The 26,578-nt window shown below is 32.3% G+C and overlaps 1 protein-coding gene across 8 annotated transcripts in view; it reads right to left on the bottom strand.

Annotated features, from left to right (window-relative positions):
• Itpr (Inositol 1,4,5,-trisphosphate receptor) overlaps window positions 1-26,578 on the bottom strand; it is a 256,216-nt gene that overhangs the window by 43,581 nt on the left and 186,057 nt on the right. For all 8 annotated transcript variants that reach the window (XM_075362620.1, XM_075362616.1, XM_075362622.1 and 5 more), the window contains 6 exons: window positions 23,161-23,348; window positions 20,602-21,009; window positions 20,089-20,190; window positions 17,610-17,756; window positions 13,026-13,218; window positions 5,216-5,338 (listed from right to left, as the gene is read on the bottom strand). In XM_075362620.1, the coding sequence (XP_075218735.1) occupies window positions 5,216-5,338; window positions 13,026-13,218; window positions 17,610-17,756; window positions 20,089-20,190; window positions 20,602-21,009; window positions 23,161-23,348 (1,161 nt within the window). The remainder of the gene's footprint in view (window positions 1-5,215; window positions 5,339-13,025; window positions 13,219-17,609; window positions 17,757-20,088; window positions 20,191-20,601; window positions 21,010-23,160; window positions 23,349-26,578) is intronic.

Below are 26,578 nucleotides of genomic sequence, written 5' to 3'. Positions count from 1 at the left end.
TAATATTATAATGCCCTGAATAATACCTAACCCCATGTCCATGCAATAACATCTATGCACACACAATGGGCAATGATATGGTACTTCGTTACCTTCACTTAGATTTATTATTAAGTATGGCCTGTTAGTTGTTGGTATTGATGGAAGTTACCAGTTGGTATTTCCACTTACCAACTATTTTTATTATTATGTCCGAGCACTTTTGGATATTAATCCATCATCAGGAACATTTATGTGTTATGGATTATAATTATCTTCTTCACAAATTAATATATTAAATGAATTTTGAATTTTAAAAAACAAGAATTATAAATATAACAATTGATCGTCAAAAGGTAAAAACAATGTCTATGTTGTCTGTCATGTCAGTATGAAGCTCTCAATTGATATTTAAACTGAGACAAGAGCAGTAAGAAGCTTTTCTTTAATCTTAACACCTGAGTCCACACTTTCATCTCGTATAACAGGACAGAACACTGTGGGCATCAACAGTCGCAGTCTGCTGGCCTTCGGTCCGCCAACGTCCACCATGAGCCAAATGAGAACGGTTAAGAGCCTCGTGGCTTTTCGGCAGCTCTCTGTAGCTCTTCAGCAAAGCTGAGTTTCCAGTCAATTATCATATCGAAGTACTTTGCGGCCGGATTGATCTTGATATCATCGACCGGCAAGGAGAGGAGGGTGTCAATATGCTTTTTAGTTAGAACCACAATCTCCACTTGCTGAGGGCTAGTGAAAATCCATGGTCGTCCAGCTAGGCACTGATCCTGTGCATTGCTCGGCTGAGCCTCAGTTGGGTGAGTTCTATGTCGCAGTCTGCAACAAGTAGTGCAATGTCATCAGTGTGCCCGAACAAAGCCAACTCTTCCGGCATCTCCCACCTCAGAAAGCAATCGTAGATGGCGTTCCAAAAGTCGGGCATAAGATCGACCCCTCCACCACCCATGACATGATTGCGATTCTGTGTTATAGCTGGATTCAAACCGATAGATATCTTGGCTAATGAGCCGATGGTCCTACCTTGCCGCGGTCTTGTAGATGAGATCACGGTTCCTCAGATATGTGTCCACCATTCTGAGGGCGTATCAAGGCACCTGAAACAAATGTTTCAGGAGCCAAAGCATATCGTTCCAATGTGTAGAGTTGAATGTGTATTTCACATTTAACATAACGAGAAGAACCAAATGGTGTGAAAAATGATAATGGTCCTCTGCTCACTGCACTGCCTCAACAACCTATTGGACTGCATCCAGGGTCGACCGAACCTGCCGGAAACCAAAGTGGTTGCGCGAAAGGCCACCTGCCTGATTCATCGCTGCGACTGGATTCAACTTTAAAGAGCTTCTCCAATACCTCCCCAAATGTGTCAAGCGTACACAATGGGCAGTAAGAGGATTGCGACTTCGGGTCTCCTTTGCCCTTAGGGGTCAGCAAAAGATGCATGGTCTTCCATGTACTGTCCTCCAGTACATGTTTAGAAGCAGATGGGGCCCGCAGCGCCCCACCAGCTTGAGGAACTCGCTTGGTATGCATTGGGACCAGGGCCTTTACTGACCTTCAGCGATTGTAGGATTCCCTTCAGTTCCACCATCAAGAAGAACGGGAATTCACCCCAATCACTGAAGTTTTGCTTAGCATCAACCAAGTGAGCGGGGAATATCTTAATGAAATGCTCTGCTTTAGCATCGTCTAGTGGAGCTGGTGACTGCGAGACCCCCAGTCGGTGGGTCACTATCTTGTAACCCAACCCTCGAAGATCTGCGTCCATGGTCTCTGTCAGTTGTCGCCAGCAGCTTTGCTCACATTGATGCCTGATGGAGCTCTTTGCTGCCTTTTGCTCTGCCAACCTAGCTTTCGTGTCGTGCAACTCCTTGCACGTGGCACCGCTCATCTTAGCCAAAGACACTCGGCACAACCGCAATCTTCGGTGTCCACAAGTACACAGGTCGCTTTCAGTGCCTTGGCCCCCTGCAGGGCATGGAGGTGTCACATGCAGAAGCGATCAGCTGCATGGTCGAAGCAACTATGCCTTCAGCACCAGAGGTGATGTTACCAGGGGCTGCAGACCTTGAGGAGAACTTTTCTGTGAATCTCTTTGTAGATTTTATTGACATTGTATTTTTTCACCAGTCATGGGGGCCCTGGGCACTCCCATGCACCATCTAGAATTCTAAATGAAAAGTACTGGTGGTTGCTGCCAGTCAAGTCCTCGAGGACTCTCAAGTTCTGGACAAGCAAGACCAGCTCTTCAGAGGTGAGGGAAATATCTGGAATGTCTCCGAATATCCTAGATGACAGAATATCGTTGTGTTTCCTATATAGAGGACCACAAGTCCAGTACATGCCTCTATGTCCATAACGTATTTCCCTCTGGAGTCGGTATGTGCCATACCCTACTCTACCGCCCTGGAATTGGAACCTCCAGCTACCACCACCCCACCAGTGGCAGCAAAAACAACATCTTTCAGTGTGTCAACCTTCTGGCAGAAGTCTGCTATTGGGTCATTCAGGATGAGATAGCAACTAAAAATGTTCACCCCACCACAGCAGACCCAAACAAACCCCTTGCCTGCACTTGTCCAAATTTGGGGTCTAATGCGATACGGGCTCCAAATCATGGCAGTCCTGAGTAAGTTCTGGAACCATTGGGAACTGTCCTACTCCTGGTACTGCTCGCTGATCAGCACCAAGTCTCAGCCCCTGTTCCTGGCTAACTGCAGCAGCAGGTTATCAGCTAGGCCAACTCCTGTTGAGGTTCACCTGTAGAACACTGAATGCCCTAACAAAGCCTTCTCTTTGCCTGGTCCAGAGCTTCCCGGAAGACATGACATTCCCTTGTTAAAGTGTGTGGGCCAACTGTGGGCACTCACCTTTTTTTTGGCAAAGCATGCACCGAGGGGGTGGTACATGCCTTAGCCTTGTGCTCCCCTGCCCTGCACTTATGGCAGATCCAGTTCCTGACAGGGCCCTTACATCCATGAGCCAGACACCCGTATCCATAGCACCTGAACATCAAGAGACCAGTGCCCTAGGCCTAATCTGGCAAATCTCTACTACTGCTACCTTCTTCTCCCTGACATTAGCACTGGTAACGATAACCCTGCGGTCTCCTATAGCTATGAGATCTCTTCTTAGTGCTGCTTCCACATCCTCCTTCTCTGTCACGCAGTCCAAATCTCGGATCTCCAGTAGCTCTAGCGGTTCCAGATTGTGAACTGCGGCACCTTCTTCAAGTACAACCTTCAGGATAGCACTAAAGGTCTGTACTTTATATCAGTTAAAAATGATATATCTAATTAATATTCATGTTAAATTCTAACGATTACACTGGTCAACACAAAATTTGGTACTTAAAGAAAGTAGGTGTTCTATATAGTATTTTATATGCCAAATCTGAATATGTAATCCAAAACAACCCATCACCTAACATTCTTAGGTTATAACCCCTTAAATTTATTTGCTCCATCATTTGTGAAACAAGCAATACAGATAAGTTGGTACATCTGTTTGTTTGCTTATTCACATCTGATTTATGATGTAAATTGTGATGCAGGCTGTAGTCCTATATTTGATACATAACAGTTGAATGATGTCATTTTATGTCAAGCCAGACATGTACAAACATGTCAGTCAAGTAAAGAGTAATTCAATGTAATCAAATTTTCTTCAGTATGAGTCAGCTCTTGGTATGACTTGCTGTGTTCTTTATTTGTGGGAAGTGGTTTTATCATACAAATATTATAAAGATTGTTTCCTTAACTTATAAAGTTTCCTTATAAAGTGATGCCTTAAATTTCCTCTTGTTGAAGCAGATTGTATTATTTTACCACCTGTACACGTAAAACTAGGTCTAATGAAGAATTTTGTAAAAGGATGAGATACAGATGGAGACTGCTTTAAATATTTAGCTCAGGTTTTTTCACAATTAAGTGAAGCAAAATTAAAAGAGGGAATGAATATTAATTGGGCCACAAGTAAGAAAATTAATTCGTGAAAATATATTTGACAACAAATTGAATTCTAAAGAACTAACAGCATGGAAGTTATTCAAAGACATTGTTACTGCTTTTCTTTTGGAAACAAAACAGTTGAAAAACATGATCAGCTTATAAATGAACTCTTAGTGAACTAAAAAAATTTAGGCTGCAGAATGTCAATTGAAAATTCATTTTTTACATTCTCATTTGGACTTTTTCCCTTCAAACTTGGGTGAGATCAGTAATGAACAAGGAGAAAAGTTCCACCAAGATATACTGCAGATGGAAAAACATTATCAATGCAGATGGGATGAATCTATGAGTGACTACTGCTGGACGATAAAAAGAGAAGACTTCACTGGACACAAAATGAAAATAAGAAAAAAGAAATTAAGATAAACGTAAATGTCTGCAAAGTAAAGGTAGAAATTTTAATTGTAATTATTATTATTATTTTTATATTCGTTTATTTAAGAAGTTTCTCAATATTTTAAAAGGCCATTATTAAAATCTAAAGGTGATGAAGAAAAACTGATTTCATTTTAATATTCAGCATAATACATTCTAATTCACCTACTTTTATATTAGTTCCAAATTATTTTTTTTGTTGACCTGTGTATCAATTCAAAGAAATTTAAACTCTATAAATTTTAAGTTAAATTGGTTTAACTAGTCAATTCCCAACACACTGATTAACAGTAAACTTTATTAAATATATATATATGACAGGTTTGAACAATTAAGGCTAGCGCTATTTACAATTGTTTTGAACATAATGAAAAACATGCGTAACATAACACGAATCCCTTGTGTGGAAATTTATTTTGGTAGTACACTGACTGATGATTTTGGGGCTAAGCTAGTTCCAACCTTTCTTCTAACATCATCCAAACACTATTCTCACTGTAATATTATCATATAAGCTAAACAACACCAATAGACGCTTAAACTCTAAACTTACACTAAACAAAACACCATTCTCTCTTCATATAAACAGTGCCTCAAAGAAGTAAGTATGTTTAAGCATAAAAGTTAGTAATATCAGTGTCTAGTCTCTCAAGATGAGAAATTTCAAATACTAGAAAAATAACAATGACAGAGAGCAATTGAAAAGAGCTTGTGTAATCTGGACACTTAATATACAAGAGTAACGTCTAAGAAACTATTAAACATAAACTCGTAACTAATTAACTATACATTAGACACATGCAGACAACAATCATTGATTAATACAGACTTACTTGGTACAGCGTCTGTAAAAGGATAGAAAAAAGCCACAATGAGATTTATCAGAACAGCACAATTGAATAATATATTACTCCAAACAGACATGTAACTGCTCACCCAGAACAATGCTGGCTGACCTGAAATCATTAAAGAATATAACAAATCCGAATTCTACAACAAGATTGATTTCAACATTTCATAACTTTTAGTTTAATAAACAATTTTAAATATATTAACTTACTCATCGGCTTAGCACTTAATGCATCCTTATTACTTACTGAGATATGTAGATTAGATTTGAGGTTTACTCAACTATATAAATAAAAATGTAAATGTTTGTTTGTTCAAAATCTTAAATCTCTGAGAGTTCTCCACCAATTGCTTTGAAATTTTGACACAATGTTGCATTCGAATACGCACATGTATATACCTAAGATGCCACCTTTGACAGCTAAAAACATGCTTTTTTTTTTAAAACAGCGCTACCTGTTGGACATAAAAGCAACACACACTATATTAAATATTTTACGATTCCATTTCAATGTTTCCGATATGTGTGTTCACTATAGACTAAAAAACTACAGGACCGATTTATGCATGGGGGAAAAAGGAAGAAAGGAAAATAGGAAAAAATCAGAAGAGGGAAAAATTGAAAAAGGTAAAAAGGGAAGAAGGGGAAATGGAAAAATAAAAAAGGGGAAACGAGAAAAGTAAATGGAAAGAGAGAAAAAAGATGAAGGGGGAAAAGGGATATAATGGAAAGAAAATGAAAATGGGGGAAGTTAAATGGAATATCGTAAAATGAAAAGGTTAAATTTTGTGAAGTTCCGTAATGTACATTTTCTTAATGTTTCATCATACTTTCAATTGCGTTCATTTAATCTACATATATACTCAAATCTAGCAATAGCGAAGCATTGTCAGGTCTGCTAGTTAAAAATAAATTTTAGTTTCAGGTAAAGCATTAGCATATACATCATATTAATCTTAGGAGGTAGACTAAGAAAAAATCTATTCATATGGATCTTACATATCTTATAAAGCAGTGATCCAAAGAGGGGTACGCATACCTCAAGGGGTACACAAAAGTGGTACACTCAAGGTTGTGTTGGGGACTCATGCGGGAGTAGTCGTACTGATTTTTTGCTCTTCAATTAATATGTGTTTTTGGTTGGTTTGTCAGTTTTTATTGTGATACAGACATTGGTTTATTGTGTTTTGGCTATTTTTGGACATGTTTAAACATTCTTGATTACTGGAAAACGAACTAACAATGTTTTATATGATTTTTTCACTTGGTGGTATATCTGTTATGTTATTGTGTATTCGTGCTGTTTGGAATTAAGAAGTGTATTATTTTTAGTTTGAGTAGGTAGCTCAATTGAACTAATTTGGTTATTGGGCAGCTTTAGTAATTATTTTAATACTTAATTGTTTGGTTAAATCTTAGTTATAAACGTAGGTTATAGACAAGTCATTACTAATTGGTGACGTTACTACTGACGTTCAATATAAACAAAGCCTAGGCCAGCAGCTCGCAGGATTTTTAGCTGGCGTGGCAGGAAATGACTGACTTATAGGTTAACTATCGAACTGGTGTGCAAGTAGTGCTTCCCGTGTTATACATACAGCTGTTCAAATATTCCAAACAGCTTTTACCTTCAGTTATTTACATTCTGTCTTTGTGGGTATCATTTTACATGGAATCAAGCAGAGAGTACAACTGTAATGCGGCTTTGCATAAAATATGGAGCCAAAACCCAAAAGAAAGGAAAAAAGGTAATGGGAGGGGGGTGGGTAGGAGTCCCCCAGCCACTGGCTCTTCTCATCGCCCCGAGGTAATGATCGTAGAGATGGTTCCATTGTTCCCTTCAGAGGGAGGAGTCGGTTTGCAAGCGATGGCTGCACTGATAAAGATGGGTATTGCTGAGTCAATACAAATTGCTAAGACAGTCGGAGAAATTCCTAAAACTGGACTGAAACAACCCAGGCCAGTCTCCTCAGAAGAGGAGAAAGTGCAGCCAGATAATCTGACGGATTTAATATCATGGTTGGGAGAATGCATTTTGAACTTGCTGCTGAATATACTAGTTGTGATGGAAAACTATATGATGATCCACCTCAAGGAGTTATGTAAGACAGAGAAGGCTTTTGTGCTGTTGGGCGAGTTGTCTGCTCCCATAGCTGTTATCAGCCAGGCAACCCAAACGGTGGACACTGATGAACTGGAAACAGCAGAAATTAAGGAAACCCTTATGAGGAAGTTGACCGAAAGTAAACTTATTAACTTAATATCGAAAAAATGGCCAGCAAATGCTATGCCGAGTTTCAGACAGGTGAAGGAACTACCTTCTGAAGGGGACATGGTTCACTTCCGGGACATTACCAACCGGGCTGTGGTGACTGCCCTCTTTGGACATGAGATCCAGGAGTTGTATGCAGGGATGTAGCTAAGGATGAATCGATGCTTTTGGGAAGAGACCCCTCCCCAGTCTAAGCAGAAGATATACAGTTTATTATTACTCAACACAGGAGGAAGCAGTAACACTTGAAGTGTTAGTATCCACAATTAAAAAAGTAGCCGAAGAAGCAGAGTCTCCGGTCTTTGCCTTACCGGCGTGCAGACTTAGTCCCTATGTCCGCAAGATTCTTGCATATATATACAGTTGGAGAGAGGGTAATGACACCTTCTGAAGACAAGTCGCAGAACAAGAATTCTGGCATTAGGAGAGCGACTCCACCTGTCAAAGAAAGTGGGACAGTGACCATCTGAGTGAGTGGGAGCTCCTATGTGGACCTCAAAACAATGAAGGAGTCCGTCTCATAAGATGAAGTTGGGCAAGTTTTATCTTTGCGTAAGAGGATTGATGAAGAACTCGTTATGTGAGTCAAAGGAATGAAAAGGACTGAGGAACTTTTGCAAGACAAGACCACTGACCTACAGGTCGATTTAAAAGTAAGGGGTAGAAAGCAGGAAGTGGTGCACGTCAAGGATGTAGACCTTAAAACTACTGAACAGGAAATAAGGGATACCGTGGCCCATGTAATTGGGCTGGATGATGCTTACAGGATCTCATCAATCAGGCCACACTAAGAACGTGACTGTGATAACTACTAAACAGGTTGTGATGAAATTAACCAAGTCCCAAATCAGGATCACATGGGTTCACTGTCAGACCCACATCAGAGAGGCAAAAGATCAATGTTTCTGCTGCTGGGAAAGGGGACATGTATCGGTGAAATGCAGTGGCGTTGATAGAACAAATTTGTGTTAAACTGTGGTCATCAGGGACCCGCCGCATCCAATGTAAGGAGGCTACAATGTGCTATTTGTGGTAAAGAGGGCCACAGGGCGGTTGACTGTGGTACCTCATAATGAGATTACTATGATTCATCCAATACCTGCAGGAAGACGAAGGAAAGACTGGAGAAAGTCTTTCAAGACGAAGGTGAAGAAAAGTCTGGTGAGCGTGGGGGTGATGGACAGCCCTCTGCTGTGCCATCGCGTGTCTGCACCTGTGTAGATGGGCAGCGATGATGATACACAGGGACTCTTGATCCTACCGTGCTCAAAGGCACCTTCTGAGGCTGAGTTATGCTTAATTTCGGGTTCGGGCCCAGGAGGGGAGTAGGTGAAGTGGTTAGGTTTAGTCAGTAGGGTGCAAACATACATATGCCATTAACATCTTGCAGAACGTGTTGCAAGTCCAACACTGTCCCTTTAGTGCGTACGCAAATGATATTTCCCCACCTCACCTAAAAAAAAAAAAATCAATCACTTGCAAGTACATGATTGTGTATCATGTGATCATGTGAGTGTGAAGTTCTCTTGTTAGTCGCTGTGTCTGGTTTCACTAGCATCTGAGGAGCTTGAACATCACAAATGCACTGGCTTTAATGTGCATGCGCACGAAGACTTTTATGGGAAGCAAAGCACTCTGCCTTTGGAGGGAAGATACCCCCCTCTCAATGTTCAACCAGAAACTGCTATCCTTGTGCACATGCGCTTTAAAGCTGGTGCACTTGTGAAGTTGAGCTAGTGTCTGGTTTCACATCCAGCCGCTCAGTGGGCCATTGTGCAAGCAGCTAATAGGTTGTATATCTATATCATCAATGAGAGAATTTTATGAACTGTACGGAACTAATATAGATAGCGGTGTGTATTATAACTGTGATTAGATGACTCTTAGATGCTATTGACTTTAAATCCCTCATAAAATGGATAAATGGTTAAAAAACTAACCATTTAAACTGCAGGTTGAAGATTATTCTGATAGTGCTTTTACTTCTGTTGCACAACAAGAAAGTAATAGTATTGATACTAATAGTTGTTTCAAGTTCATTACCAATCATGCCAAGAGATGAAAATATTAAAGATATGGTGTGTACAAAAAATTGTACCAGAAAGTTCAAAATTTTCACACAGATTACTCAAAATTTGGGTTTACATCAAAGGTAGTCACCAATGAATCTTGTCCTACAAGTGTTCACATGTATGAAAAGCATAGATGGTTTTCATACAAGCATCAATGCTTGTATGAAGCCATCGATGTTAATAAAGCATTTTAAAACTAAGCATCCCGAACATGAACCAAACTGCTGCAATTTTTTGAACATCATTTAAAAGCATGTAATCCTCAAGCTACTCACTTAAAAAAAATTATTGTACTTGATGACAAATGTTTAGAAGCCTCCCTTGAGGTTTCTTCTTAATAGCAAAAATTAAAAAGCTACACACCATTGACAAAACACTTGTTCTTCCTGCTGCAATAAAAATGATGGAATAATTCACAGGGAATAATATGCTGAGAAACTAAAATGTATTCCTTGTATAAAATACTGTTGCTAGGCATATAGAAATTACTGCTGATAATTTAAAGAGACAATTATTAAAACAAATTACTTAGTGTGGAAAATTTACTACACAACTAGATGAAAGCACAGATGTCGCCGAATTTGCTCAGTTAATGGTATTTATTAGATATGTTTTTAATAATGAATTGCACAAAGAACTACTTTTTCGTGAGCCACTTAAAAAAATGATGTACAGGGGAAGTCATCTTTTCAACAGTAAATAATTTCTTTGTTACAAATACCATTTGATGGGAAAACCATGTAAGTGTAACTGGTGATGGAGCAGCTGCTTTAACTAAAAGAAAAAAAGGATTCAAGATAAAGGTAGTTTAAATAACACCCCACATGAAATATGTTCACTGTATTATTCATCAGTAAGCCATTGCAGCAAAGAAATTGGAGCCAGAAATACACTGTGTGCTGCAGGATGTTATCAGTATAATTACTTTTATAAAAACAAGACCCTTGAATGGTAGAATATTTTCTGTAATATGCAATGAAATGGGTAGTACCCACGAAAATCTCCTGCACCACATAAAGTTTGTTGGTTATCTCATGGGAAAGTGCTAAAAAGAATCATTGAACTGAAAGATGAATTACACATTTTTCTTTTGGATAAAGATAAAATTCAAAGTTTGCCTGCTTTTTCAGTGACAATAAATGGCTGTTGGTAGTGTTATTTAACTGATATTTTTGAAAAAATAAACATGCTCAATTCTTCTCTTCAAGGGAAGGTTACATTTTAACAATGACTGAGAAAGTAACTAACTGCATTTCAAAAGAAAATCGTGATGTGGAGGGACAATTTAGAAAAGGGATCTTTAGAAATGTTTCATCAATGTGTGATTTTGCTACTGAAAATGAAGTAAATGTGAAACAAATTATAATTTTTATATCTAAACATTTAAAAAATTTGGTGGCAGAATTTTGTAAACTATTTACAGATCTTCCTAGTACAAAAACAAAGTTTCAACAGGTCATGAACCCATTTGCTGAAAATATAAAAATAGATCTTTCGATTACAGCTCAAGAACAGTTAATTGACATGAGAGAAAGAACGTTACATAGTAAAAATTTAAGTGAAAATCTCTTTATAATTGGTGGATGGGATTGAAAACCGAATATCCTGATTAAGTAAGCACAACAACAAATGCAATCTTACCACTTGTTTCTACATACCTGTGTGAAATAGTGCTTTATGCAATGACAACTATTAAAACCAAATACAGAAATAAATCAGAATTAGAACCAGATCTTCAAATTGTATTAACAGAAGGCATCAAACTAAATTTTTCAGATGTTACTAAATACAATCACATTGCTTACATTATATTCCAATTCAAAATGTAAATTTGTAATTTAATTTAAATGTATGTATATTGTTTAAAAAATATAAATAATAAATAATTTGACTTGACACACACACAATAAGGCAGTGATTCCCAAACTGTGTGCTGCGGTGCCCTGGGGAGCTGTGACCTCTTCACAGGGGCACCGTGAAATATTGTAAAAGCTTCATAATTAATTGAACCAAGACAATTATAATTATTAATTTAATGTTAATAAAGTAAAAAAATAATTAAGATACAAAAGTTTTATTTATTTTTATCTCTTACCTACAAGTAATCATACTTTTACTTAGGGTAAGGTAACATGGAAAAATTTTAATTGAAAAAGGCCACCAGAACTCGGAATAGTTTGGGAACCACTGATATAAGGTACAACTTATAATTATTTTCATCTTATCATCTTAGGTGTATGTTATCAAACAAGTTTGGAGGTAGTTGTTGTAAAGAGTCTGATAAAGTAAAAGAGAACAAATTATTCAGTGATAAGAAACAAACAGCTGAAAAAGAATTATTCAAAATCTATAAAAGAATCTGTCAGGTATAACAAAAAACAAATACAGAAAACAGTGGGACAAGGATCTAATTTATTTTATGAATTTGTTTGTATACAAAAGAATTAAAGGAACTATAAAAACATAAGATCATAGTAAACACCTAAGGAAAAAATCTACAACTCAAATTTATTGATAACATAATGCTTTTACTAGAAATAAAAATAATCAGTGTTATGGATTTACAGATACAAAAGTAATATAACTAAATTAAATAAAACAAGAATGATATACGATGTCAAAAAGGACTAGACTAAGATATAAAGACAAGTTCACCGTGGATTACAAACCAAAGAATTTACCTATTTTAGAGTATTACTACATAACAATTTATATAACAATAAAAAGTATTACTAGAATACATAATTGATGAAATGTAAAACAGAAAAATAGACATCAAAAGGATAAGTAAAACAAAGTTGTGATGAACAGAAGAAATATTTTTAGAGATGGATCTGGTATAAGATGATAAGCAGAAAAGACAAGAAAAAAAGAATGGAATAGCAATAATTATATATCAAGGTACTATAAGACATGTTAAACTTGTAAATACAGAATATTTTTTCTCATGTTGAGAAAAAATCAAAGGACACAGAGTGGTTGCAGATAACTGCACCATAAGTAGATTTACATGGACAAAAAAAAAATTTCTAAGAAATAATGTTTGCTGTAAGATTTGAACTTGAGTCAGACTACGTAAATTTATTTACCCTTTAAGGTAACCTTCAAGGAAAATCTGCATCAATGTTCACAAATCTTGTTTTACCATAAAATTCAACAGTCCCTGACATCTAATAATTAAGATTCATTTCATACTATTCCTTCCAGATACATAACCTTTGGTAATCAACCAACACCCATCAATATTAAAATTAAAAAAAAAAAAATCCACATGATCATAGAAACAACACAGAAGTTTGAGGATAAGTCAAGCCTAACTTATAAAAATGAGTCCAGTGAATGTTATCACTAAGAAAACATAATGATCCTGGTTAGAAATAGTGTTAAATCATTATTTAAAATAAGAAAATAACAGATTTTACATATTAATAGACAAAAAGCAATTTTACCTCTTAATTTTTTCTGCCATTTCATCTCATTGAACATGTCTTCAGTTCTCTCAAAGAAGTCGGAGACTTTAGAACCCTGATCATCCCTTTCCGCAGTATGAAGTATTTTAACTTTTGTATCATGCGTTATATATTCACATATCTCAGGTATTGGGAACACAATCTGCTCTAATGTTCTATCATGTCGAACAATCTACCAAATTATAAAAAAAAATAAAGATATTATACAATTCAGAAGTTGCAGATTTCATATCTCACTGCATGTCATAATAATATGCAGGGATATACATACCCCTGACACAATTTTTTACAAATTCGCATGCATACGCATGCGCATGCACACACACACACACACACACACACACACACACACATATATGAATTTGTATTTTAGCAACCAAGCAGTGTATAATAATTGTTATCAATAATAAAAAGAATAAAATAAAAATATCACTTACTACTGCTTATTCTTTGTAAAAATTCACATTAGTGCATGCTTTCTCAACCTGTGGGGCATGCCTCCCTAGGGGAGCATGATAACACTAAAGGGGGGCGTGAGAATATAGAAAAGAAAATATTATTAGAAACATTTATACTGAAAAAATACACTTATAAATATCAATACAGCACAATGTATTCAATAATTAACTTATCAATACTAAATTAAAAACGAGTTTAAGAATTATTAGTAACTCCCTTTGTCCTGTCTTGGAAAGCAAAGTTTTTTGAAGGAATGTTTAATATTAGAAATAGACACTCTTGAGTTCTTTTTCTACATTTAGCTGAGATCTATATTTTGTCTTCAAAGCAGCCACCACAGAAAATCCAGTATTGCAAAGGTAGGATGTTGAAAATGATAATAGTATATGAAATGCTCTTGTTTTCAGTGTAGAAAACTCATCATCCATCCCTGCCCAAAATTCAAAGAGTGATTTATTACTAAATTGTCATTTGATTTCGCCACTTGCCATGATGTCTACAAATGATGACAACAACTTGGTAGTTGTTGTCAGAAAGAAAATACTTTTTAAAATTCTTTACAAGCATGGCTAAATGATTTTCAATGGTTACAAAAACAACCTTTACATGTTATTCTTCAGCCTTATAAGTTTTAACACATTCATCCACATTTGCAAACATTTATAGGTTTTTTCCTTTAAATTTCCATTCCACAATTCTAATTTTCTACAAAAAGCATTAACTTTTTTACTCGTATCCAAGATATGATATTTGCTTCTTGGAGTGAAGATTCAAGGTGTTTAATTTCTCAAATATGTCGACCACATAGCTCAATTCCATCGCAAATAAACCATCTCGAAACTTATTGGCTTCAGATCGGTTTTCCTGTTATAGAAAAATGGCGATTTCATCTCTTAATTCATAAACACATTGCAAAAACCACAGCTTTTCTGTGGACCATGCAATGTGTTCAAACACACTGTGGAAATTTTTGTTTCACAAGTGCTTGTATACTTTGAATCTTCTATGACACTGAATAAGCACCATTGATGTATATTCCGATGCAATTTTTCCATTCTATGTTTGCCTCGTTTATTAAATCATTTAAGATAGAAAATAATGCGAGTGCTGTTGTTTTGATTTCTATTGGTTTGCAGAAAAATAGTTCATCTACTGTTGACATAGCATCACAAAATTGAAAATAGGCAACAAAATGAGTATCTTTGTTGCTATCTGTTGTCTCATCAAGCTGAATTGAAAACAATTGTCACGCAACTTCCTGAAAAGCTGATGCAGTACATCTTCAGCTATATCACCAATTCAATGGACTACAGTATCATTTGATAGAGGTATCGCATCGATTCTGGTTCTGCCAATGCAGCAGATTGTTGTTGCTAAATATCAATAAATTTACTTATTCTTGATAATTTGTAAGGTTTGTAATTAGGGTCATAGTATAGCTTTAGCATCAAAATACATTATTATTGTATACATTCTTATTGTATGAGGGAGAGCATGATGAAAATTATGATTGAAAATTGGGTCAAAAATACTGAAAGGTTGAAAAACGCTGCATTAGCGCTTTCACAGTGTGCAGCACTTCATCAGATGTATTAATAATTTAAAAATTCAAAAAGGTTACTCCTTCTTAGTCAGATTGTTAAATGGTAATTTGAAGCAAAATTGATCAGTGATAATAATATATACTGCTATCTAATGGATGAATTTATAATAATATGAATTCTACTAAATTTGATTTATACGGATTCTACAATTTGTTGAATCCATTCATCATATTCAAATATCACTTGCTCATTTATAATATTAACATAAATTAATATAATCATACTAATATTATATGTATTCTTTCAAGAGACAGTATTTGTAATTTAACTTTCCTTATTTGTAATTCTTTTATGTCCTGTAAAATTGAAAATGTATGTTTGCTGTATTTTATTTGATCTACATAGTTTGATTTTTGTTTATTATATTTAAATGATTATAAGTATTCCTTAAATCTTGTTTTAAATGTTCTATTTGTCATACCTGTACAGAATTTATTACAATCCGTATTACCACAATTAATTCTATAAACCTGGTTTATCATAAATGTTTTTATCTGATTCATTATTATTAATTAGTTTTTAATTTCTTGCAATTAGTTTTAGGAGGTATTTCATAAAAGTTGGTGTTTTTTTGAAGAAGTGAAATGTATTATTATTATAGTATGTTACAGGTAGGAAATTTTTATCATTAACCCAATTATATAATTATGATGTTTTTATTGTATCCATTTTTAACTGCTATACGTTTAATTAAATTTAATTTATTTTTTATTATATTATCATCAATGTACTGTAAAGCTGTTTATCATTTTACTCTATATGGCAATTTTTTTATGGAATGGATGGATGGAGGGCTTATTTATAGTTGTTAATGGTAAAATTGGTTTCCTGTAAACTACTATTTTTAATTTTCCTTTATCCTTTTTAATATTTATGTCAAGAAATTTATGAAGTTATTATTTTAAATTTCTGCAATGTGTTATATTTTTATAGAAATCATTAAGTTTATTAAGAATTATTAAGTGTTTTGAATTTATCTGTTTATTAAATATTATGAAATATCTTCTAAGAATCTAATCCAAAATTTTATGTTGTGTATACATCTAATACTAAATATAATAATTTCTTCCATGTAAAAATATTTCTGATAAAATATTACTTAATGGGGATCCCATTGGGAAACCTTCTTCTTGTCAATAAAATCCATTATTAAATATTTAACATTAAAATTAAAAAATTAAATAACAATTACATTAGTTTCATAAGACATAAACAATATGTATATAAAAATTCCAATAAAAGAAACTTTAAATACTGTAAAAAAATGATTACAAAAAATAAAATAAACATTTCTATAATAAATTAAATATCATTATTCTAACTCACTCTAAAACATAATTGCATATTACATAATTAATTATCACATATCTAATATTGAATTTTACATATAAGAAGGCGACACACATATAATTAAAAAAAATTATATTAATATTATAAATAAGCAAGTAAAATTTCAATATGATGGAGTCAACAAACAGTAGATTTAATATAATTATAAATCATCCAATAGATAGCAGTATATATTATTATCAGTGATTTATCACTTCAAATTACCATTTAATAATCTGATTAAGGAGTAACATCCTTCTTTTTTGAATTTTTAAATTATTAATATATCTGATGAAGCGGTGAGTACCAAAGTGCTGATGTGAATTTTTAAAAATAATAAGCAATATGTAATATTTTTATTTTATTTTATTTATTACTGATATTGCATAAATATATATCCCTATCAATAATTAGCAAGCACTGCTTCATTTCATTTCCTTTATATATTTTGTTTGGTCTAAGTGAATAAAAGGATTGCTTGGAAAGTTCTCAGTCTGACAAAGAAAATCCATGATTTTTCAGAAGTCTTTTTTAAGTTACCTTGCAATCTGATACGTATACAACAATGACTTACCAACTTATTAATACCCTCAGTACAATGCGATTTGTTCAACTCTGCAAAATAAGTGGTTGCCTCAGATCTGACCTCATCATTTGAAGTGAATCTTCATCCAGCGAACCATCATTTCAGGTTTGAGAACAGGAAGTAATCACTAGGAGCCAAATCATGGAGTTTTGCAACAACAACCCAAGATGTGTATGCAGGCACATTACTGTGGTGAAAGAGCATTTTCTTTTGGACTAGATATGGATTTTTATCTAAATAGCACCCTTCAATTGGTCCATTAATGAAGCATAATACTCCCCAGTAATGTCTGACCTTTTTCCTGGTAGTCTATGAGGATCACACCACAAGAATCCCAAAAAAACATAATGATGATCTTTCCAGCAGATGGAACCACTTTCACTTTAAGGCCATTAAAAAAAAAGAAGATTAATTCAGAAATAAATAACTATTTAAGCAGGGATTTTTTTTTAGTGGCTTTATTTGACAACTGCCAAGTACAAGAAATAAATACATCAGGTAAATAGTTATTTGAAGCTTCAACTGTTTCATAAATCAGTTCTGTTTCAAGAATCAAAACAAAGGTATAAAGCAGAAAACTCTTACTTCAATTTGTGCTGTATGAGAAGCGTAGTATTCTAAAGCCTGATTCATTTTTGGATCGATGTTACTTTCAGATGGTTTTAACAATGCTGCTAAATCTTTATTATGCTGAGCAAGTTGATGACAAAGAATATAAATATTATGCCCAACCTGAAAGAATACATCATAAAATAATTAACATTATAAATGGATTCAGAAAAACAATCTTTACCTACCGCATAAAAAATGATTATTCAAATGAAAAATATAAAACAATTTTTAAAAAAGTTTTTATTTACAACACTACAATTTTAAATAAATTCTGGGAAGTACACAGTTTTATGATACCATAATAATGGAATATAAACTAAGTAATTAATACAGAATTTCAGTTAAAAATATATCATTATGAAAAATTATTTAAACTATTAATAAATGAAATTAAAAATAGATTTTAACTTAATTTAGTAAGTCATTCAATTAATTAGCATAAATAATCTTATATAATGAAATTTATGAAAAAAACTTCACAAATGTTTTTTGAGAATGAAGAAAACTAATATTACTAGGTGCAAAAAAATTAAGTAAGTTCAAACTTTTAACTACAATGTCAAATTCAAATTTTTACTACAATGTCTTCCTAATTTATCTTTATTTAAAACTGACTGTTCGAGTCAATTAAAAATTAGTAATAAAAATTAACTAAATGAAATATACTTATTTAAAAGTAAATTATCTATAAGAAAAAATATAACTTATAAGTATAAATTATATTGTAATATCAAACCGACACTGTAGCGTAAATTTTCACTTAAATTATGTAATTAACACTGAACTTAAGTTAAAGATGTCATTATGAAATGATTTTTATATTACAAATGAAATGAATTTAAAAAAAAAAATTTAACATAATTTTCATACAAAAATTACTTATTTCAGTTTTATTAAATAATTACACAAAATGAAATAATTATGCAAAAGGTTACTTTGTGTAGCTGTAATCTGAGATAAAATGAATGTAATCTGATTGCTTATAAACTGATATATGTTAACAACTGCCCCTTATTAATGTTGTTTAATAATGCAGCAGATAGGATTGAAGAAAGTACAATACTTATGAATCCCAATCCTAAACTAAACATTTTGATGTCTATTCAGAAATCATGAAATACCACATTTTTAAAAAAATATTTTCCTTGTCACAAAAGGATTGTTTAACATGTAAGCTACATTTTTACATTTGTACCTACATTACAAATAATAAGCATTATAATGTATGTCAAGTGTCCCTATCAAACGATGACTACCGATTAGCAATAAATAAGAAAAACATGAAATACAGAAAAAACATAACTTTTACTATTCCCGTAGCATATACTTTCATTAATCATTACTACCATTGTAAATTGTCAAAGACTGAATGACTTAAATCCTCACAGAGTAGAATTCTATGGCAGGATAGAATTAGTAATTTTACCATTTCAGTTTTCACCCTTCTTCCCTGGAAATGAAAAATTCAAATATAGTCATCAAAAAATGTTCAAACATAGCTGTTGCTGCTTTTCATCATAGGATTAAAAATGATGTAAGAGAAATGATATCATTACAGGCATGACATTTTTAACAATTTCATATTGGCATTTGGGGATAAGAAAAAATTGTTGTTACAGTATATGTAAAATCTAAAGGCGGGTCCTCTTTCCAAGCTGACTCTACTTGCTTCCTCTACCCCACTCCTGTAATCTGGCATGCATAACACGTGTCACTGGTTGCTTCAAAGGTAATGTGTACATGGTATTAAAAAATAGCTTTTGTAAATAACTATGCCATGTCAAAGAAAATCATAACATTATAGCCTATAATAAATAAACAATTCATTTCACATACTTTGTATTGTCATTGTTACTGTTTATTTATAGGAAAACATATTTTGAAAAGTTATTTTATAGTTTAACATATTTGAAAAAAATATCCTTTCAAGAAATAAATAAATAACTGTTTTATATACATCTTAAACAAAATACTAAGCATAAATAATTTTATCTGTAATAACAAATTACCAGAACATATTTTGTTACTATAATAGTGACATCATAATTAGATATGGTGCATGTCATTGCAAATTAATTGATGTGACTTTTGGGATAAACTACTTCAGCTACTAATGTGAGGAAAAGTTACTGAGTGATGTAAAGAGCAGTAGAGGGGATGCCACAGCTTACTATGAACCTTCCCTCAGACACTACATATTAAAATCAGTAACACTAAAAATTACTTTTACTATATGTAAAATAATACTGTTCAAAGCTGAACAGGGATTGATCAATTAATTAATTAAACACAGTTAAGTACATACAAAATATGCTTACAAATTTAATTTGCAAACACTAACATACACGGGTCAAAAGTATTTAAAAATTACTAATTTGCTTAAAGTAAAAAAGGATTATATTAAAAAGTTCTGGTTTAGTCTTAAAATACAAATAGAATAAAAAGTTTTTACCTCTTTTGGAGATACACCATCATCACCTTCAGTAGATGAATCATCAGTATCTACACCATCATCAAGGGTCTCTTGATGAAATGCTCTACAAGCAACATCCACCTGAATAAATTATTAACATTAATAGCAATAAAGCTCTATTAATAATTAAAATATTAATTTCAAAATTATCAATGTGGCAAATTCTTTTTTAACATATCTTGAAATTAAATTTTCATTTAAGACAAACTCTTCAAAATCAGTAAAATAACTTATAAAAAAAATGCCACTTTTTAATTATATAAATAAGATAAATGGACCAAACAACTGAAAGTAGCTACTAAAATGATAAATTTTCATGCGATCTGATATCTGACAAAAGTTACAGTTTTTTTTAAAACAGCTTGAAAATTCTGTCATAAATACAACAGTTTTTATCACAAATGCTGACAAGACACAAAACTCTTCCTTGTTCTCTCACTGGCCTGAATAAATAAAATTAAATAAAACAAACTTTATAAACATTTTACTTACTAGCTGCTTAGGGTTCATATTGTAGAGGATCCTTTCTGCATTTTCACTATCTCCTCTACTTTCCATAATAGCAAGAAGGAGTTTCGAAGCATTATTCTTAAGCTCAAGAACCAGATCCATACGAGTTTTCCCAAGAGGATTTATATCGTTTAAAATAAGAGCAGTAATAATGTCTAGTCCATTTGATTCATGGGTTGCTATACAGTTTTGATTATCATGACAAGGACCTTGGCAATACTCAGTCAAGGTTTCCAATGTCTGGTTAATCAAAGCAACATTATATTCGTTGATATATAATCCCAATAATCCAAGACCTCCAGTAGTTGAGCCACATATACAGTCTAAAAACATTAATGTTTCAGACACCAGATTATAGTTAGTCTTGTTATTTTGATTTCGTAATGTATTCTGAAACAGAAGGAAAAAATAGCATTAAAATACATTCAGTATCGATGTAACTGAAGTAGAAAAGCCAATCAAAGACTGCAATTTCACAGAGTACCTGTTCCAAATATGTTTTTAAACCAAAGCCAAAGAGATTAGCAAGAAAAATAATAAAATTGTAAAAGCACACAATTCCAATCCAAAAATCACTCACTCATTTTTAATATCTACACTACTGTAGTTTACGTTTTGGTAAAGATCTAAACAGTGGATCTTTTTTAGCTAATTCTTTACCATCCTTTTGTCAAATTTTACTTTATACCATAAAATTTCCACAGTAGTCTGATGTTGAAACCTATTCGACATAGAAAACGGTCAGTAATTAGTCATTTGTTGGCCATTATTTGTCAAGTAAACTGTACACTACATTGTTGCTCAGTTTATATGGTTAATTACTGACACCTCTACATGAAAGCTACAACTTGTGGATTTTTTATTCATAGAACAAGAAATATATAACAAGATTATGCAGGTCACATCCTTTCACAGAAGAAAGAACATATACAAGTTGTAAAGAAAGCAACATGGTGCATTCTGTTATATTAGTGATTTGAAAATTATTGGTATTATTAACAAGTAGTGTCGTAGTGATGATACTGACGGCAATTTAAGAAATGTTGCAAAAAAGCTTTTATTATTAGTAACAAAACTAAACAAATTTATTCGGTTAACATTCATTCATATAATCACATTACATCAATCAAAGGCTTAGTTTATTAAAATTTATAATCTTTATTTGATTCTATATCCAAATTTACAATTACCAATTAAAAAAATAATCATAATAATCTTCTTAAGTATAATAATTAAATTTATCTTCTAAATAAATATTCCAGCGCCAAAATAATCAGAAGCAATGTTATGAATTATACAATAGTAATTGATTATCAGATTCAATGGAACTACTGAATCAACTGTTTAAAAATTGGATCTCACAAAGATTAAATTTGGCATGATAATTATGATCAGTAGCTTCTAAATGCCAACAGTCATCTGACTTAAGGAAACTACAGTCATTATTCTTTAACTTTAATAACAGATAGAAAAAAAGTCTACAGCAGCAGTCTATTCAAGGTGCTTCGGCTACTGAACCGTTTTGGTGATTCTTATAAATGTCTGTGATTAAATAGTTTTTTATCTGTAATTAAAAAGCGAGATGAATTAAGGATGAAGGTGACAAAATAACAATCCTGATTAAATAATAAAACACAAGACTCCAGTATATCAGTCAGGGGTCTGCCACAAGAGCAAGTGATAAATGTACTTTCCAGGATATTGTTCTTTTTATTCCACATATTGTAGAACCACCGGGTCACAAGAGATGTAATTAACCTAGCTGAGCACCCGCAAAACCCTCTTCTTTTCATAATATACTCTATTGATCATTAAAATCAACAAATCAAAATTTGATGTATATATTAATTTTGCATGAAGCAACAGAAAAAAACTCATTATAACAGTATAAGCAATATAACAGTAAATACTTCTACTAAATAATTTTGATGAATTCATATGAACCTGATCTCTGAATATAAAACTAGTAAATTTTTTGAGAAAAACTTTATTGATGTAATAAAAACATAGAAGTGTTTTATAATAACTGTTTACTCAGCTGTACACAACAAATAATTGATTCATCTTATTTTTACAACTGAGATAGTAAGCAACTGTCAAAAAAAAACTTTCCTTAAAACTGCATTGTGCTTTTCATTAATTTGTCATATAAAAATCCATTCTGAAGAAGCAAAGATCTCTGCCAAAGTACCTGACAGGGACAAAAATAAAGAGATGATACAATTTTTAATTACTCTTAATCAATTAATATAATCTGCTACGAGGATGTAATTCGTTAAATTATTTATTGCATTCATTAGTATTTACTGGTCCAGGTGATTTATTACAAGCAAAGGCTTTCATAAAAAAATTATGCCTGAAAAGTAATATCTCAAGCAGAAATCTTTAAAATTTCTTTGTATTTTTTAGTACCTGTATTTTACAAAATAAAGGTATTTTGTAAAAATACCTTGTAACAATACCTTTATCATGACCGGTTATTGTAATTATAGGGGCAAATATTTATTGATAATATATTTTGATAATAATTCAATTTAATACCTGTAAATCTCTGTTGTGATTTTCACAGAGTAATTGCAAAAAACGAAGAATCGGTTGCATCACGAGTACTTTAGATGAAAGTTTATTTTGATCTTCACGTTCATGGTGTCTTTCTAATTTCTCAGCCAACATATCTTCAAGTGCAGAGCCTGGTCCAGACCCTACTATGTTGCTATTTGATTCTTCACCTAAATACAACAAAAATTCAAAAATAAACTGAACTTTCTATGAATATTAAATATTTGAAACTTTACTTGAATGTATTCATTTATTTTTTAATTAAACATAAAACTATATTTTTTTCATTTTTTCAATTAAAATGTGAAATTAATTAAAACACACTAGGTGACTGAAATATTCTGATATATTAACAAAGAAAAATCTGTGTCTGCATAATCAAATACTTATAACTTACTACTACGCACTTGGAATTTAGTATGTACAAAATATATACATGATAAGCAAGTATACAGCAAAAATGCTATTTTTTTTTTAAATGTGATCGCAAAATCTTCATTTCTTTTGTCATTCACAAAACCATGCAAAAACATATTAATTCATAAAAACACAAATTTAGATGTGTAATACATGTACTTCTTGCCCGAACTTTGATTCTATGAAGTTCATTAGCTGTACAGTAATAAAAAATAAATAATTATCAACATCAAAATAATGACTCGAATTAATACATACAGATAGCTATTGATTAACTGGAATTAAAATACAGTAGGAAAGATGAATTTACAACTGGTTCATTATATTTAATAGTTTGGTGGTATCAATATCAATGAATGGACCATCAAATAGAGCAATAAAATAGAACTAAAAAATTGAGTCTTGCAGTTTTTAGATCCTCCTTAATTAAGTCTTGACTTCTGATTGCTTATTACATAAAAAAAATTGGTTTAGTTATTAATGCAGTAATAATGTAAAATGAAAAAAAAAAAAAAAAAAGGTTGCATTCAATCAATTCCGATCTAATTGTATAATGTAAGAACACTGTACAGGCAGCACTATATCACATCTATAAGGAGCATGTTTTCCTTTTTTCTTTTTTTATCACAAAATTTTGCAATACTCCATTAAAACACTTACTATTTTCATTTTGTAATATAAGTTATAATTTTCAACCGAGTGAAGATGATCTAAGGACCGAAAGACATCTCTTAACAGGCAAGTTATGTTTTATTACTTGACTAGATGGCTGACATAAGTAAATTATAGAAATTTAAGTTAGGTATACTTCAGTTATTCTAAAGTTCATTTAATCTCCACAAAATAAATTTGATTTTGTAAAATCACAAAAAAAAACAATACTAACATATTTGAAAAGCTACTCTTATATCATTGAGCATTAATAACAATAAACGTCAAATAAACAATATCATACATCACATTCAAGAAATCCTCCTACAATGATTTTTCACCTGATTTATTTACTAGCTTACTGAATCTTTCACATCCCAACCCTACAAAGATTATACAAATATTTTTAGTCAGTGACCATTTCTTGCATGTTAAATGTACTTAAATAAATTTATAACATTAAATGAATTTAATTTTACATTAAAATGAATTGTATATTGTTATTTCTAAAATATTCTTCAACATTTCAGTGGGCACAATAAAGTGAATATGCAATCTTTATTTGTATCAGCGTGGTAAAACTGAGCGTTCTTTTCCTATTAGATGGCAGTACTAGATGCCTTTAATATTTTCAAAAATATTAAGGTTTAAAGAATCTAAAAGGACTTCTATTTTCACAAAATCTTTCACTACTGAACTGTATTTCTGGGAAATTGTAAAAGAAGATGGGTATTAGGATACCCCAGGCTGGATGTTTCCTTGCAGAAAATATCTTTATTTAAAATAAGATCAATTGAATTGAAAACAGTAATTTTCAAGGTATTGTCTGAGACTAAAGATATGTTTGTAAATTATATTTTAGGAGGAATTAGGAGATGCAATGGGCACAAGGGCCATCAGACTTATAGTGCAACCATCAGATAGGAAACAAAACACCACAATTGGTTCACAGAATGCATCGCACCTGATTCTACATGTCCAGGCACCTTCAACTTATACTAAGCAGGGTCCAGTATATATCCACAAACTGTGCCCGTTTGGCTAAAGCTAGTTAGTGGCTGTCCATTAACCCAGAGAGAAATCAAGGCATTTTATCCAAATGAGAACAATACATTATTAAAAAATTATCCTGTACTGAACAGCTTAATATGTATTAAAACAAACATCGCTTTTCCTTATAAAAAAAAACCCCAGAACAAATTCAAGTATCCTAAAGTAACAATCTCACTCGTTCCCAAAATTGTGTTGGGTGTGGAAACATCCAGTTGAACCACAAACTGATTACCTGATCACCAAGTATAAAAGTTGAATTATGTTCATACATGAAAAAATAATATTTGCATTCATTACAAAGTAACTTATTAAAGATAATTTATTTTTACAGTGATTCTGAAGATATACAAAGCAGTGCTATCTACTGTTATATCATCAGCTAGCCAAGTACTGATTTCTAGTGTCAATGCTAAAACTAGAAATCTTTTTTTAGGTATCATGATATGTTTTTAAGGTTTCTTAACATTTCACTACATGAAAGCAAATGTTTCAATTTTTCTCTTTCTAAGACTACAAAAAAACTTTTAACAAACAACTGGCTACATATATGCTTTATCGGCAACCACTATGTTCATTCAGTTTGTTTATATATCTTCCATAAGTACTGCACACAATTTATCATAAAAATAGAATAATTTTTTTCATTTTGATTATTATATTAAGTTTTAAATGTTTCTAAATGACTGTAGTACATCTGATTAAGAACAAGTAAAGACTGGAATAAATAATTTAAAAAATATGTATGATTCTTATCTCAAAATTATCACTCATAAAAAATTACTTAAAAATCAGTGCTTTTTCAATAAAACTATATGCAAATATATCTAAAAAAAAATGATTATACTTGGCAGACAAATGATATTACTTGTTTTTTTCTTTTTTTTTTTCCAAACAAATTACGGTTGGGGGTAACTGAGCATAATTACTACAGTAGGACTTTTGGAACAGTTGTATATGAACATAACTGTCAAATTAATAATACATAATCTAAGCGGAATAAGTTGTACCTAAATGAAAATAATCGTATACATTTACTGACAATTACAAATCACTGAAATAAATAAATTAAAACAAATTTGTAAAATTATCCACAGCTGGTATTTCAAGTTGTCAGGAGTGCCAACTTGAACATCAGACAGTTTCAGTTTTGCACAGTTCTGCACAAGAAGACAAACTTTTCATTATTTTATTTTGTTTTCATTTGAAAAAGTATCACCTCATTCAAATCTAAAATTCAACAAAGAAAACGAATTAAAAAATAAATAAGAAAGAGAAATAA

This window comes from Lycorma delicatula, chromosome 4, assembly GCF_047948215.1.
Source record: "Lycorma delicatula isolate Av1 chromosome 4, ASM4794821v1, whole genome shotgun sequence".
Taxonomy (NCBI): domain Eukaryota; kingdom Metazoa; phylum Arthropoda; class Insecta; order Hemiptera; family Fulgoridae; genus Lycorma; species Lycorma delicatula.
The sequence above is the reverse complement of the archived record's forward strand: the minus strand, read 5'-3'. Positions and strand labels throughout refer to the sequence as shown.